Source organism: Strigops habroptila, chromosome 7 (genome assembly GCF_004027225.2).
Source record: "Strigops habroptila isolate Jane chromosome 7, bStrHab1.2.pri, whole genome shotgun sequence".
NCBI classification, from domain to species: domain Eukaryota; kingdom Metazoa; phylum Chordata; class Aves; order Psittaciformes; family Psittacidae; genus Strigops; species Strigops habroptila.
Window position 1 is genome coordinate 44,870,748 of NC_044283.2, and position 16,015 is coordinate 44,886,762.

At 38.7% G+C, this 16,015-nt stretch overlaps 1 protein-coding gene across 6 annotated transcripts in view; it reads left to right on the forward strand.

The window, feature by feature from the left end:
- Positions 1–16,015, forward strand: part of MAP9 (microtubule associated protein 9) — a 155,762-nt gene that overhangs the window by 40,284 nt on the left and 99,463 nt on the right. Inside the window, exon 11 of one of the 6 annotated variants that reach the window (XM_030492208.1) lies at positions 8,198–8,260. The exons of the other annotated variants lie outside the window; for them this stretch is intronic. Within the exon in view, the coding sequence (XP_030348068.1) occupies positions 8,198–8,233 (36 nt within the window). The 3' untranslated portion in view covers positions 8,234–8,260. The remainder of the gene's footprint in view (positions 1–8,197; positions 8,261–16,015) is intronic. 6 annotated transcript variants of the gene reach the window in all.

Genomic DNA, 16,015 nt, shown 5'->3' on the forward strand with positions numbered 1-16,015 from the left:
TGCCTAAGAGGACATTTAGAGCATAATTACCTGAATACTTAGTGCTTTCTTACAGCAGAAGTCTATCTATCTGCCTCAGAGAAAGGTGAAATACAGAACTGATTATTTTCTTCAGATCTGCTCCTTCATCTGCTTAATCACATCTTAATTTTTACAATGCTGAGCTCTTTAAGTCTGAGAAGCTACCTGTTAGCTCTCATAAAGAGGCATGAAATGTAACATCATCTGCCCCCAAGATCAGGGCTAACATTTGTCAGATCAACTATGTTGTAATTGAGCTTTGCCTGAAATCGGCTATGCCTCATGGTGTCTAGTCCCTTGGACCTTTCCATTACCTATCCCAAGAGCATGCGAGGAGTGTGTAGGCAACTTACTGGCTCAAGGGATTTGCTCTATTGGTGGTTATCACCCTCACGGAAAGAGCCTGAAAATGGTATCTAGCTGGCACAAAGTTATATCCTCTGCACTCACCGGGAAGGTTGTAGCAACCCAGGTGGAGCTGCCATGAAAACAGCAACGCAGGTCTCGGGCTGCAGGGACTGCCAGAGCTTTTCTCTGTCTCAGATGCGACCAGGTGGATGATCTATTCAGCCTAGTGGCAGAGCTGACTTTTTAGCAGGGCCTGTTGTGAGAGGATGAGGGATAATGGTTTTAAACTAAAAGAGGAGAGATTTAGGCTGAATGTGAGGAAAAAATTCTTTACAATAAAGGTGGTAAAAATATTGGCACAGGTTGCCCAGAGAGGTGGTAAATGCACCGTCCCTGGAGACACTCAAGGCCAGGCTGGATGTGGTTTTGGGCAACCTGATCTAGTTGAAGATGACCCTGCTCATTGCAGGGGAGTTGGACTGGATGACCTCTGAAAGTCCCTTCCAACCCAAACTATTCTATGATGCTATGTTTCTGTTCTTGGCTTTGACAAAATGCTGATTAAGATATGAATGAGTGTGCATGTACATGTGTTCCTATGTGTAATAACTCTGTACTTATCTTGTCCATGCTTCATGACTTTCTCAAAGGGAATGTGTGCTGCTAACAAATATTTAAACCTTTAGTATTGAATAATTCTAACAATCAGAGCTAGCAATGCTTCTTAAAACAAAACCAAACCAAACCCAAACAACCAAAGAAAAACAAATCTTGTAGGCATTGAAGGCACTACAGCTATTGCCCCAAGCCAGATCAGAATATTTTCCTTTACAGAGAGTCTGTTTAGCCCAAGTAAAAGAGTGCCAAGGCTAACAGACACGGGAAGATCAATGGGAAAAGAACAAGGAACATCACTAAATAAATCATTCAATACATCTACTTGAACGATTCCTAGCTTATGCATATGTGTCTAACATAATGTATATTCCATGAGGAAAATGGAGAGGCTACAAATTTCATTAACCAAGACAGCATTAGTAGTCACAAAAGGATAAGAATTGGGCTTATTGTAGGGAAAGAATAGGTTAAAGATGACTTACACCAGATATTCTCATTTGGGTTGGAGCTGGTGAAGTTTAAGCTTGGTTACATAGGCAAATTGCTTCAGCCATCAAAAAGGCTAGTGGTGATCTTGGAGTCTAGAAAACTGTTTTTTAAAATCTTCCCCTAAACTTTGAACATATATAGGAAAAGACCACAGAAAAGAACAGCCAAAGAATTACACAGGTGTCATTGCAAACATCCTGGAAAAATACAAGAACATATGCAAACAAGCAATTTGTAGGGATCTAGAAAATGACAAGGAGATGAGTAACAACCAGCATGGAGGTACTAGTAAGAAGTCATGTCAAGCTGATCTAATTTTATTCTCTGACAGGGTGAAAAAGGTAGAAGCAGTAGGAGTTAAATAATTTGACTTTTACAGATTTTTACGCTCCCTCACCATGTTTAACAACTAGGAAAATATGCAGTAGTTGAGATCATTAATAAATGTAGAATTGGTAAGAAAAATCTGCTCTAGAATGGAAAATCAATGCTTTAACATCAAACCAAAAGAATCAAATATGATTCTTCAAGGACCTTGCATGAGTATAGTACTATTCAGTATTTTCATCAGTGATTTTTATGAAGGAATAATGTTTTAACTATGCAGATGATACTAATTCAAAAGGTTGTAAGTGCATTGAAAGACAAGATCAGGTTCTCAGACTCTTGAGAAATTATCTAACAGCTTACTTGAGATGAATGCCGACTTCAGAGGGACAGAGGGACAAGACTGCCTGGACAGTAGAATTGTAGGAAAGGATTTATGCATTATAGAGGACTGCAAGCTAAATATGCCTGAACAAGTATCATCCTGTTAGAGTAAGACACACCACAGTGGATGCATCATCAAAAATAGTCTTGAAATAGGAGTCTCCTAATCTGTTCAGCACTGAATTCTGCAGATCAAGAGGGGTGTACACCAAATACCAGGGTCCAGAGTGGTGAGGCCCATCAGAGATCAGAAAACAGGTTAAGGGAGTATACAAGGACAGGTTTGGGGGAAACAGCAGTACGTTCAAACTTAATGATGAGGAAACTGAGGAGATCTCAGTTGTAAGTTTTCAATTACGTCAAAAGTTGCAATTAAAAGAATTAAATTCCCCTCCATGTGCTGCAGGTAGGGCAAGTAGTAATGGACTTAAATGATAGCAAGCAGACTTAGACAAGTCTTTAGAAAAGGTTAGACAAGATAGTTTAGCACCGATATTGGCTGGGCACTGATGAGATTATGGCATTCCCATCTGGGGTGTTGATTTAGAAACAGACTCAAGAACTATTAGGGATGACAGTTCTCCCTCCGGGCCAGAAGATAGGCTAGCTGATGTTGTGATGTTCATTTCTACTCTTGCAATTTCTGCTCCTATAAGGCTTTTTTCCATGGTAAAATGTGTAAAAATGTTATCTAATTATGTGGACAATTTGTGTGCTAGGGCCACTAATCTGTTCCCTAGGAAAATGGAAAGAAACCTGAAACAGAATGAAAGAGCTGGACCTAAATGTAGGTAAAATGTTATAAGAGCCAAGTACAAAAAGGAAGCTAGTGCTGGAAATGAGTATCAGTTTGGCACCTTATTGTAGGCAATGTGTGCTAGAAGGCTTAAAATCCAGCAGTTAGTTATGCATCAATCATTTTAAATATTTAAGCAACCTTTTTTTTTCTTTCAAAATATGCATACATCATATCAAGATCAAATACTTTGCTTAAGGTGATCTGTGTTGCTCAGTCTTCACTAATACTAAATATGTATGCTCTACTTTTGGAGAAAAACTGGGTCGTTCTGCAAAACCGAATAAATCCTTTACGTTATTAAATACTTTCTTACCCAGGGGTATCACATTCCTGCATCCTACCCTTTGGCAAATGTCTATTGCAGTGAAATAATAGCTCACTTTTTCAGTAATAAACAAGCAGTTTTCGAAAACACAGCAAAGCACTATATTAGAGAAAGAGGGTCAGGTACTCAGTGGCTTATTAACATTGCCATTGCTGTTATCATTGCCTGTGTGTAATACTGGGCCTTTAATTTGGGGGAACTGAAAAAAAACTTGAGGAGTGCAAGAAAGGTCTGAGTCAACCCAAAACTGTAGGAAGATTTCTACTTAGTGAAAAGTGACACCAGTAATATAGATGTACAGTCATACATTCAAGTGGTATAGTATATATTCACTTAGTAACTGACTGATATCGAAGACTGTTAATAAAGTGACTCAGTAAGTAGAATATTAGGAATATTGTCTCTAAATCTAAGCTATATCAGGGAATGTCACAAACTGCTAAAATTGCCCTTTCCCTTAACATAACGTGGGCAAGAGAAAGAAATTTATCTCTGCTCAGATTGACCTTATTAAACACTACTTTGAAGTCTTTTGGATGTATATATTTAAGTGTACTGTTGATTTTTTACCTAACCACACAGGCAATTGTTTTATGTGAATTTAGATTTTAAAAACCAGTAGCCATAAAGGCCAAGGCAAAGCAACCATCTTAGCCTGAGATTTTCATATATGAATGAATAGAACAAAATTGGGAGCAATCCCTTTTCAAGCAATCCATAGCATATTTGGTCTCAGGCAATCTGAAAGTAATCACCAGTTTAAAGGGCACACACAGTGAAATATGGGCAGCTACTTTAACCTTTCGAGTGGTTGTTGACTCTCTTTGTATTCTTACTGTGTTTATGTGGCCATGAAGAGTCAGTGGCCTGATTCTGCTCCGAAGATTGATTTTGGCTATCCAGTGCCATTTGTCATCCTTTCCCATGTGTTTGTACTGAATTCCCTGTGTAAAGGAATAAAAAGCAAACTTTTGTTTTGTCATGAGCCAGTTCTGATAGAAATGAGACATTTCACAAGAAATGCTGATGAAAATCTTTTCAGTAACCTACCGGAAAGGTAAATGGAATGGAAAAACTATTTCTGTGGAATTTGCTTTCCTGATGAAAGCGTCAACAGTGACTGATAGCAGGACTCTCGCTGCAAAAACAGCACTGGCTCATCAGATTCCTTTCCAAGTATAGCAAATGCCGGATCTTGAGTCATAATGAAGGTCCAATCATCATGGCATAACAATTCTAACTAAAAGTGTAGTCATCGACTAGAGTTAGTTAGATTCCTAGCTGATGTAAGTAAGTGTAATGTCATACTGGACCTCAGCTGAAGAGCACAGTTTTAAAATCTTAGTATCTTCCTAGAAAATCCCAGTGCCAAACTTAAACTCTTGCTCATATGTAGATGATTTCAGTATCTAGTGGTGATTCAAACATTTTTAATTATGCCAAAGCTGCAAAATTTGGCTATAGGATCTATTTAGGAAATGTTATTGAATTACAAAATCAAAATGCATGGGCAGTTGAACTATCAGCAATGTGGCAGGTGTGCAGTTGTTTCGATTATTATAGTATGACCATGTTATCTCCCAGAGCCAGTATTAATGTGTAAGTAGCTACTCTGAGTTTAAATATCTTTGTGGCTATAGTCAGAGTTGTCAGGTGTATTTGTTGTGCTTTGAAAGTCAAAAGAAGAATCTTTTTTTTTACTTCCCAGTAGAGGCGTATCTGTAAAAACTCCTAGCTACCTGATTGGTCTAATGAGTTGTCCTATGCCTCCTCTCAGTATGGCTAATATTAATAAAATACCTAATCACAACCACCACTACTACCTCTGAAACTTTTGGAAGGGGAAGTGCCACAGGGATTGTGCTAGTTTTCTCCTGCTCTCTTCTATCAAGTTTAACAACAGCAATGAGCAGTTTCAAAAGCTAAACATTTTTCCTACTGAGGTAATGAAGCTTTCTAGTTTGGCTTTTTTTTAACAACTACGTTTTTCTTAAATCTGCTTTGTTAAATGTCTCGGTGATTATGAGGCAACTGAGTCACTGTTCCATCATAATCATATTATTTTTCCATGTCTTATTTCTAAGGTCATGTGGGTTAAAACATTTTATCCTGAGAAGTTTCTTGCTTTAAAAGTAGTGACTCCTATGATTTTTATTCTTCCTTCTACAGTCAGGATTTACATTTGAGAAGAGCAGCCAGGATCACCTGCTTTTAGGTACACCAATAGGATTCATTAGCCATTAATTACTTAGGAACAACACAAATTCTGACTTTCTGAAGACACAAACTAGGCAGAACCTGGGATTAATGACATGAGAAAGTCACCAGTGGTTTTTCTTTCTAAGGAGAATATAATGCTTAATGTAACAAGTGCAGAGATATATAGGGAGAAAAGGTATATGAATGAAACAGTGACAGAGTAGTAAGGTACCTTTCCTGAAACTGATGTAAGAAAGTGATTTAACCCTTTTGAGTGTTTGAGCACATTCTGATTAAACTGTAGTTACATTAGAAAAATTACATATAACTAATTTAATCTCATCTTAAAAAACAGACTGGAGGCTGAGAGATTCAAAACTGCAGATGCTCATGAACCTTATTCTCTGTGAAGTCACCTCATAGAAATACTTCTAGTATTTGTTAGATTTTACCTAAAAACTCAAGAACCGGTTCTGCTTGCACCTTGGTTTTAAAGACAATGATTTGAACTCTGTATTTTTTCCTTTGTATGGTTCTAAGTCTTAACATTTTGATTAAGATGGAAAGAATTCACTTTATTTCAGATAAATCTACTCAGACCTATCCATAATTTAACTGTCAGAGCTGACATTTAATGAGATTTCTATTAGATGAGCAAGTGTTACTTAGAAAAATCTTGTGGTTTGAAACAATTCTTACTTGGCCTTTGCTCCCATAGCTAATGGACTTCTTTCCTGGTATATTGCCAAGAAAGTGGCATAATACAGATTTAAAGGTAAATTAATATGAAATGGGACTAAGTTTTCACCAGAATTGTTTGTGAACTGAATTTAGCCTGGATAGGTAGACTAACAGTGCTTCATTACAAGAAGGCTGCTTTTTTAAACCTGCAGGCTAAGTAGAACAAATCAAAGTGGGCTAGCAAGGCGACAGACATGAGCAGAGCAATAGAGCCTTCTGGGTCTAAAGTCAAGGCAAGTTGCTTTGTGGCTCCTGCATGCAGAGGAGTGGAGCTGGAAGTGAAGCCAGTGGAAAAGCATGGAGGGATTTCTGGCCACCCAGAGGGGAGTGGGGCAGTGAAAAGCCACTGGCCTGACTGGTCACATCAGGAAAATGCCCAAAGTGAGAGGAAGGTGTTCTGGCCAGAGCTATGTGTGACGGTTTCTGCAGTAAATTCATCTGGAGGCATTTGTGTGGGGAGATGAAGTTATGCTTTTTTCTTGATTTTTTTTTTTTTTTAATTTTTGTTTTTTAATTTTAATTTTCCTGTTACTGACAGCCAGTTGGTTGCACACTCTTGTCCAAAGGCCATTACAGGCAAGATTTTGGCTTGAGGAGCCCTGTTCAGCCATGGCTTTAATGTGGAGTGAGATTGCTTAATAGAGACATGCCGAGTAACAGCTATCACATTTATCAGACATGTAGTAATTTGAACTATTTCCCCAGTTCATTATTCAGGACTAGAGCATGAACAAGTTAGTGTGAGTATGGGCTACTTGATATCATGTCCTTAAATGAGATGGGAGGAAGTCGGAAAGAGAGCAGGAGCTACATACAGCGCCTAAGCTGTGCTGGTTGAAGCTTTATCATAATGATTGCATATCTGTATAAACTCATCTTTTTCAGCATGAAGAATCTGACTGTACAGAAACTGTTGTAAAGTGCACTGAGTAAACAAGCTGAAAAAGGAAACATTTTCTCTAATCATTTTTCCTTTCAGTCATCTTGGATTTCATTTGTGACAATAGCAGATAAAGCTCTTGCAGGCAGTCTTATATCATGATTTAAATAATGCAAAGCTTGTGTCAAGCCTATTAACATCAGCACAGGCTGGGTCAAACTTGTTTGGCACAATGTTTACAATACTTGAACTGGTATGTATTTCACTTCCATTATCAGGTCGAATGTTTAGCAATAATAATATTTCAGAAGCACCTAATCTTTACTCAGCTTTTTTAGGTTTTTTTCTAATGGGTAAGAGAGCAGGAAACTGTTTGTGTGGAAATTATAGAGGATAACAAAGGATGGTTCTTGATCTTCAGTCAGATGCTGTCTGCTTTTAATCTTTCCCAAAACCATCATTTATTGACACTAAAATCAGACAGCGTAGCAATGCTGAGAGAGTGTTTTCAGCTCCATACCTTACATGTGCATAGATGAATTGCTTTACACTCTACTTCTGTCTAAATAGACACACACATTGCACAAAAATAGGTCAAATGCTACTTTACAACTAGAATGTCAAGATATTTCTCATGAGCTAACCCAATAGTGGCTGTTTAAGAATACACTTGGTAAAGGTTAGTAAGCATATGTAATGTATAATGTACTGCAGCACATTTAATCCAGCAATGGATAGCCACTAACTACTGATAATCCCCCATGTGAGGGTGAGCCATGAAAGACCACTGTGTAAATTAGCACAGATGGCTTCCTGTTGCTGCCTCTGTCTAGTTTGGTGGGAATGTGAATTGCAACTGAAAAAATTGTATTTTCCTTTCCATCTGATGGCATAGATCTGCAAAGAGGACCAGGGCCCTGATCTAGACTGTAGTCTTTGAGTACTCATACAATAAGAATAAACTTCAAGTTGCCTATAGTCCTTCTGGGATGTGACTTAATACAGTAGAGACAAAATCATATAGGAGATGTATGCCATGTCTTCTGTAAATCTTCTTCCACCTTAGGACGCCTGGAGATGTAATAGTTGTTATGAAAACTAGTGCATGTACATCCATCCACATCTTTTGGTGAGTATGAACTACTTCTAAGTGTTAACAGCCATCTTTGATATCTTGTGCTGTCCAAGACTATTGACTCTCTGTAGATCATACTGAATTTTACTTTAGCCTTTAGCAAGGCAAGGCAAAGAAATAAATCTGAAAACGTTGAAAAAGGGGAGATCGTTGAAGTGATTCTGGAAAGTAAAAATGAAATACAGTGTTTCAGTTACAGGTACTTCATACAACAAACTCATTGGAGTGCTTACAGATCTCATATGTGTGCTGTTGCAGAAATGTGCTATAAATAACTTTCCAGAAAACATGAAAGTAAAGGTCATCCTAACATATGCAGCAAACACCTACAGTTTAAATCACTGCAGCTCAGCTTCAGTCAGAGCCACTGTTTTCATGCTGCTTGCTCTCACATACGTTTCCATTCTGAAAATGTGGAGAAAACTGAAATATCAGGGTCTTATAGAATCATAGAATCGTAAGGGTTGGAAAGGACCTTAAGATCATCTAGTTCCAACCACCCTGCCATGGGCAGGGACACCTTGCCCTAAACCACGTGGTTCAAGGCTCTGTCCAACCTGGCCTTGAACACCGCCAGGGATGGAGCATCCACAACCTCCCTGGGCAACCCATTCCAGTGCTTCACCACCCTCACTGTAAAGAACTTCTTCCTTATGTCTAATCTAAACTTCCCCTGTTTAAGTTTGAACCCATTACCCCTTGTCCTACCACTACAGTCCCTAAGGAAGAGCCCCTCCCCAGCATCCTTGTAGACCCCCTTCAGATACTGGAAGGCTGCTATGAGGTCACCACGCAGCCTTCTCTTCTCCAGGCTGAACAGCCCCAACTCGCTCAGCCTGTCTTCATACGGGAGGTGCTCCAGCCCTCTTATCATCCTCGTGGCCCTCCTCTGGACTCGCTCCAACAGCTCCATGTCCTTTTTATGTTGAGGACACCAGAACTGTACACAGTACTCCAAGTGAGGTCTCACGAGAGCAGAGTAGAGGGGCAGGATCACCTCCTTTGACCTGCTGGTCACACTTCTTTTGATGCAGCCCAGGACACGGTTGGCTTTCTGGGCTGCAAGCGCACACTGCCGGCTCATGTTAAGCTTCTTGTCAACCAACACCCCCAAGTCCTTTTCTGCAGGGCTGCTCTGAATCTTTTCTCTGCCCAACCTGTAGCAGTGCCTGGGATTGCCCCGACCCAGGTGTAGGACCTTACACTTGGCTTGGTTAAACTTCATAAGGTTGGCATCAGCCCACCTCACAAGCGTGTCAAGGTCCCTCTGGATGGCATCCCTTCCCTCCAGCGTATCAACCGAACCACACAGCTTGGTGTCGTCGGCAAACTTGCTGAGGGCGCACTCAATCCCACTGTCCATGTCGCCAACAAAGATGTTGAACAGGACCGGTCCCAACACTGATCCCTGAGGGACACCACTCGTTACAGGTTTCCAACTGGACATCGAGCCATTTACCACAACTCTTTGTGTGCGGCCATCGAGCCAGTTTTTTATCCACCGAGTGGTCCATCTATCAAATTGATGTCTCTCCAATTTAGAGACAAGGATGTCGTGCGGGACAGTGTCTAACGCTTTGCACAAGTCCAGGTAGATGACGTCAACTGCTCTGCCGCTGTCCATCGTCTTGACAACGAATTGCGGTAAAGAAAAAAACATTCCTGCATTTCAACACTTTAAAATACATATGTAGTGTGTGATGGCCCGTTTGTACCTATGGATTTGAAAGGGACAAATAATTCGTGCTCCAGTGGGTATAAAATAATCCCTCCCATACACACTGGTGTGGAAGAGGTGAGACTCTTGGACGCATCCCTGCATGCGCCTATGCATCAGGGAGACATTGGGGTTGGTGGGTGCAAGGCTCTAGTGCCAACAGGAAGCAGGGAGGTGGGAATGTCCCATTGTGTGCATTTGTTCCCTGAGCACCTAGGTACTCTGCACATCAGGGATCCTTTTTTCACATGTGAAGATATATTTTTTTGTAAAAGAAGTAAAGATTTGATTCTGCCTAGTACATACTGAAAATATAAGCAACTCAATACTTAGTCAGCCAGGCTGCAATTACCTTTCAGTGGGGTTTAGCTGGAACTGCATATTTACACAAGGAGACTTTTTTTTTATACAAAGATATTCTGGTTTCTTCCATGGCTTGACATATCATCTAGTGAGAAGAGGTTGTTCCAATTTGTTGCCTTCAGCTGATACTTGGTCATATGAAGTACTTCTTATGTTCTAGAAAAGTTTTCATGTATCTCTGAGCATGTCTTAAAACCCTGTCTTATTCTGTTCTCTGTTTTTCTAGGAGAAATGTAGCTAAGAAAAGAGTTTTGGGTGATGAGGGGATATATAGGACACTGAAAGTGAGATGAAAATTAAACATTTCAAACATTTCTAATTTCTGAAATAGAACATCTAACTAAAAATTTGCATTCTTCTATAGCACTTTAGAAGTGTCTAACTTTTACTGTGTATCACTTACCGCATCTATGAAATCTGTTCTTTTTCAGAGCATGGAAACACTCCCGTGCAATCAGCGTATCAGCTAACCTAGTGCTAAAAATGCAGAATGCTGCCTGACACCAGTAATTATCTTCTAAAATAGTGTTATTGCTGAGGTGTTCCTAATACTGACCTTCATTAAAATTCCTTTGAATAAGGGAGCTAGAAGTTGCAATGATTTTATAACTTCTGAAAATTATTTGATTGCTCATGTTTGGAAATCCTACCTGTAAGTAGCATTTCAATGGGCATGAGCACAATACTGTGCAAATGGAAATTTCAGTGTTCTTTTTCAGGATTTCTAATTCAATATAAAAATTTAACAGTATAAACTTATTTTTAATAACCTGTTATTTGCTCACAGCCTTCCAAGTTAAATATGAGAATTAGCTCAATTCCACATAAAGCCTGTGGAATTACAGGTGTCTTCCGATGCAGTTAAAGACTGTTTCTCCTTCATTTTCTCTGTTCTTTGTTGTCATTTCATCATTCTGTTCTGAACCATTTTCCAACTAGAAGTGAATGTCAATTGACTTTTCATTTGGTGTAGCAGAATGCTAAGTAATATTATAAACCTCCGTTCTGTACAGACATGAAGTTTTGGAAGTATACCTCCCTAACTTCTGAGTATAACTCGGGAAATGAAAGAATCTCTCTGGACTTTTTAAAGTGACTGGCTGCAAGGTTTGCTGATAGCATTAATAACGTGAAACTTAAAATGACCATTCTGTATTTATGCTAAAAACATTCCTCCAAGGAATATTCTGCACTTCATGTAATCACCCTTCAGTTTCTGAGCTGTAAGTTTAACTGAACTCCAGGTTCACCAGATTCTTCTTCTTTCAAAATGCTCTTATAGATGTTCAAGAGCCAAAAGGGAATACAAGAACAATGAACAACTGTCTTGTAATTATTTGCATTACATTAATACCTCTCAATATGTACTACGTTCCTCAAGCAAATTCTTCACACAAATTGAAGTATGTTCTTGGCAGTGCTTGATCCTGTTTATCAGTCATGGGCCTAGAATATGAGAAGCACTCTTTTCAAACAAACAGAATTCTATACTTAGAAAATTAACTCTTTTCCTATTAAAAGCAGCTGCTATGGCAGGTGCTACTTATGAGCCAGAAGAATACTGCTTAAAAATTGAGTCTTTTTCATTAAACATAAAAGCTCAGTCACTACTCTTAGAGATAATATCTCTGTTCTCAATAGTCAAGTTATTTGGAAACCATAGATCCACACTAGTGCTTTGTTTATAGCAGAAGTAGGAGGAAGAGTATACTTGCTATCTTGAGAAATCCTTTTTTTATTTCCATTTCTCAATTGGCACTTGGTTTGGAATGTCAGATGACTCAAACTTCTTACTATTGCTATGGGACTCAAACCCAAACTAGCCTGTTTTTTATAGGGTATATCATACTGTGCTCTTAGTAACAGAAAATATCAGGGCAGATTTGATGCATCAGATTGCTTTTCAGTTATTTTTGCCCACACTGAAGATAATGAAGATAATCTTGAATGCAGACTGTTATGGATGTGACAAGCTATTTGCTTGTCCCTGCAAGTGGACACAAATAAGATACTCCACAGCACAAAGCAATATCTCTCTTCAAAGAAGAGGAACATTAAAATCCCCTCTTTATCACCAACTTAGTGCATAACTGAAGCTAGGAGGCTTCTGTGCCTCCCTGTCTTCATATTCAGTTGTGTATTTAGCAAAGAAATTCTGGGATGAGCTTGTGTGGTCTATATTCTGTTAATCTAGATAACTGAATTGTTTTTTCTCAACTTAATATTTGAGTCAGACTTAAAATGGGATCATTCCTAGTAAGGGCTCAGATAGTGATGTTATTTTGCATGTTTTCCAGATGAGTCATTTTTCAGCTTCTCTAATTATGATAGTTAATCAGATTATGATCAACTGCATGAAGCAATCACAGGCTTTGAGCATGAAACCAGATAGCAGTTGTAAGTGGTATTCTTTCTAGTAAAGTGTTTTCTTGGTCTGCTGTGTGCTGTTGTACGTCTTCTTTTTACTCGTCTGGATCAGTATAAGTAAACATGCCTAGAGTAATGAGTGGGTATTAAAATTATAATTTCAGCAGTCTCCCAGGAAGACCTTATAGAGAGAGACGTCACTGCTTTAGGTATAGTAAAACAAAGAGGCTTGTTTCCCTTGGCAGATCTTAACAAAAAGCTATGAGATAGCATCATAAAATCATAGTATCAACCAGTTTGGAAAAGACCGTTAACATCATCAAGTCCGTTACCCCAGGACTGCCAAGTCCACGACTAAACCATGTCACTAAGGGCTTCATCTACACATGTTTTGAACACATCCAGGGATGTTGCTTCCACCATTTCACTGGAAAGCCTGTTCCAATACATGAACACCCTTTCGGTCAAAAATTTTTTCTAATATCCAGTCTAAACAAAAGATCCACAAAAGGGTTTCTGATGGTGACATCAAAGTGATCAACGGAGCTGTAGTGGTAGCTTCACTTAATGCTTCATCACATTCACAAGATTCTTCACAGTCCGGCAAGTATTGGACAGATTTTACCTCATTATCAGTAATAAATGGTAAAACTGCACTTATGTACCATAGTTGTCCTGGTTCAAAAGTAAAAAAGAAATTAAGGGCATAAGAAAGTTGCAACTACCTAACTGATGCTGGAAGGTCAGATGAGGAAATGTTTTACACTTCACTAACAAAGTTGGCTCATAAAAGTTTTCCTTATGCTAGCATCTGCACGTATATGAGAAATAGTTATTCAAATGCTGTCACATAGGAAGACTTAGTCTCATTGCTTAGAAATGATGATGTTTAGAATCTAGACACTGAAGAAGAGCCTTGCAAATATAAGCTACTGCTGGTTTGTGCCTATCTTTGATGCCTCAGGCTATCTTTGTCATTGGCAGCTAAACTGTCTGGAATGCCTGAAAAGGCGTATAACATACTAGAGGAAGGAAGGGGAGAAGCAGTCCATAACGCCTTTTGTTCACTGTCTAAGGTCTGCTATGCAGTCCTCTTGACAGACATTATGATTAAACCAATAACCTAGTCTGGCATCTGATGATAAGAAGAGTTCCATTTCATATACTGTAGAAGTAATTACGGTTAAAATAACCTTTCCAAATATGTGTGCTCCTCAGCTGATGTCTGTTCTTCCCACACCACTGTGTGTTACTGGAAGTTAATATATGCTCAAGATGACCAAGACACCTGAAAGCAAATAGAGCATTGCAATATGTTCCTTCTGGTGCTCCTGCTACCAAACATGACTAAGATTGTCCTGTTGCTTAAAGACTTCTGGGTGTGATCTGCATTTTCAGTAGATGTACAGCACTTGTTCTTAATGCCGGGCTACACCTAGAATTCAAGACTGAATTATGGAAAAAAGTATAAATACGTTTTTTTTTTCTTAGAGGTTCAGAGGCTCACCTACAGATTCTTTTTTTTTTTTTTTTTTTTTTTTTTTTAATTCAGGAAAAAACTGTAAGGCCAAGCTGTGTCTTTAAGGAAGAGCAGTCTCAGACACTGTAGTTCGCACTGATGTTCAGTTACTCCTCTATTGTATGTTAATGTCTTCTTCCTTGAACTTGCATCAGCCTCAGCTGCAGTGCTGGATTGGGCCTAATTGCTGTATCTAAAGACAGTGCAGTTGCAAAGGTCTGGTCCAAGAGAGACAGCTGCAGGATTTGGACACTGGTCACTTACAGAGTGAAGTGAGCCCATTTTTACTATATTAAAATGAATACTAGCTCTGGCTGAACAATCCTTGAATTATGTTGATGACATTCTTAATTTCCTCCTTTCCTCCTCATTTCATCTAGTTCTTTTTCCATCAAATATACTTCTATATTGCAGTGTTTTGAGACACATGTGATCATTTTAATAATTATATTCTCTTCTAATGTGATATCAGAGGAGTTACAGCCAGTTGTTTGCAAAGTAGAATACATCTTGCATTGGTGATATTAAATTTAGCTTCCCTGGGTTAAAGGATCTCAAAATGCTGCAAGATTCCAACCCGCAATATTTTTCCAGGAGGACTTACATTGAAAAAGATATGCAAGTTGCCTTTTTAAAGGAAAAGAAAAAAAAAAAAAAAAGGCACCTGATTCTTTCTTTAATGCTCTTTTGAAAAAAACCAAAATGTCCAGGAGAGTTGGTAAAGCTGCAGAAGACCTGAGTTACTGGCTAAGGTCATTTAAGGTCTCTTAATGGAAGCAGATGTGACATATCCTTGACTTGGATGTCAGGATTTAGGTCTGAAATTATGGGGATTAATGAACTGTTGTCAGGAGTATCCAGGAGTGAATGGGATTTGCCAGTGGGAACCTTTGGGGAACTATTTTACACTTGCTGCTAATCATTCATAGATGCAGAACAGACTTCAGTACAAGCCCAAGCAGGCAGATAAAAGACATGATTTGTTGACTTGTTTTCCTAGTCTTATTGAAGTGAATTATAAGTCATCCAGTTATTAATCCCTGTAAATTAACTAGCAGGGAAGCTGTTTATATTTGGACTTTGAGATAGAGATGAAAGCATAAGAGCAGATCTTTGAGGGGACCCTTATTCTTGGTTGCCTGCACTAACTTACTGATTAATCTCTTGTTCAATTTCCTGTTTCAGTGGAGTCCAGGAAGGCGACTGGCAATTTTGCAGCACTTATAAGTGCTGGTGATTTAGAGCATTGGACTGCAGTGCTAATAACTGTTTAGACTTCTATAGAACAAGTACTATAAATATACCTGTATGAAACAAATTTAGTTTTAGATTCTTCAGGAATTGTTAGATGTGTGTTATGGGTCCTGTAATTCAGACCCTGCTGATTTTTCAGTGTGAAGATAATCAATAGGAGACAAAAAAAGAAACTTGAGAGAGTAACTTCAGAAGACATTAAAATTCCATATGTATTATAATGCCAGAAGACTATAGAGTTATTTCTGCTCATTAAAGGCAAATTCATTTAACTATATGAAGGCAGAGTTCAAGCCATGTATTTCCCTCAATAGTCGGAGACCTGCTAACTTAGGATAAGGCTTTAACAGTATATGTATATTGCACAGTAGTTATAAGGTAACAGTAGCATATCTATTAATTTTTGATCAATGCAAGTGATACAGTTTGAGTGGAGACAAAACATTTATAGACAAGCTAAGTCTGCTTGGATCAGTAACTGACTGACATTGACGGGCACTGATCCATAATGTCATGAACACAGGTCCTT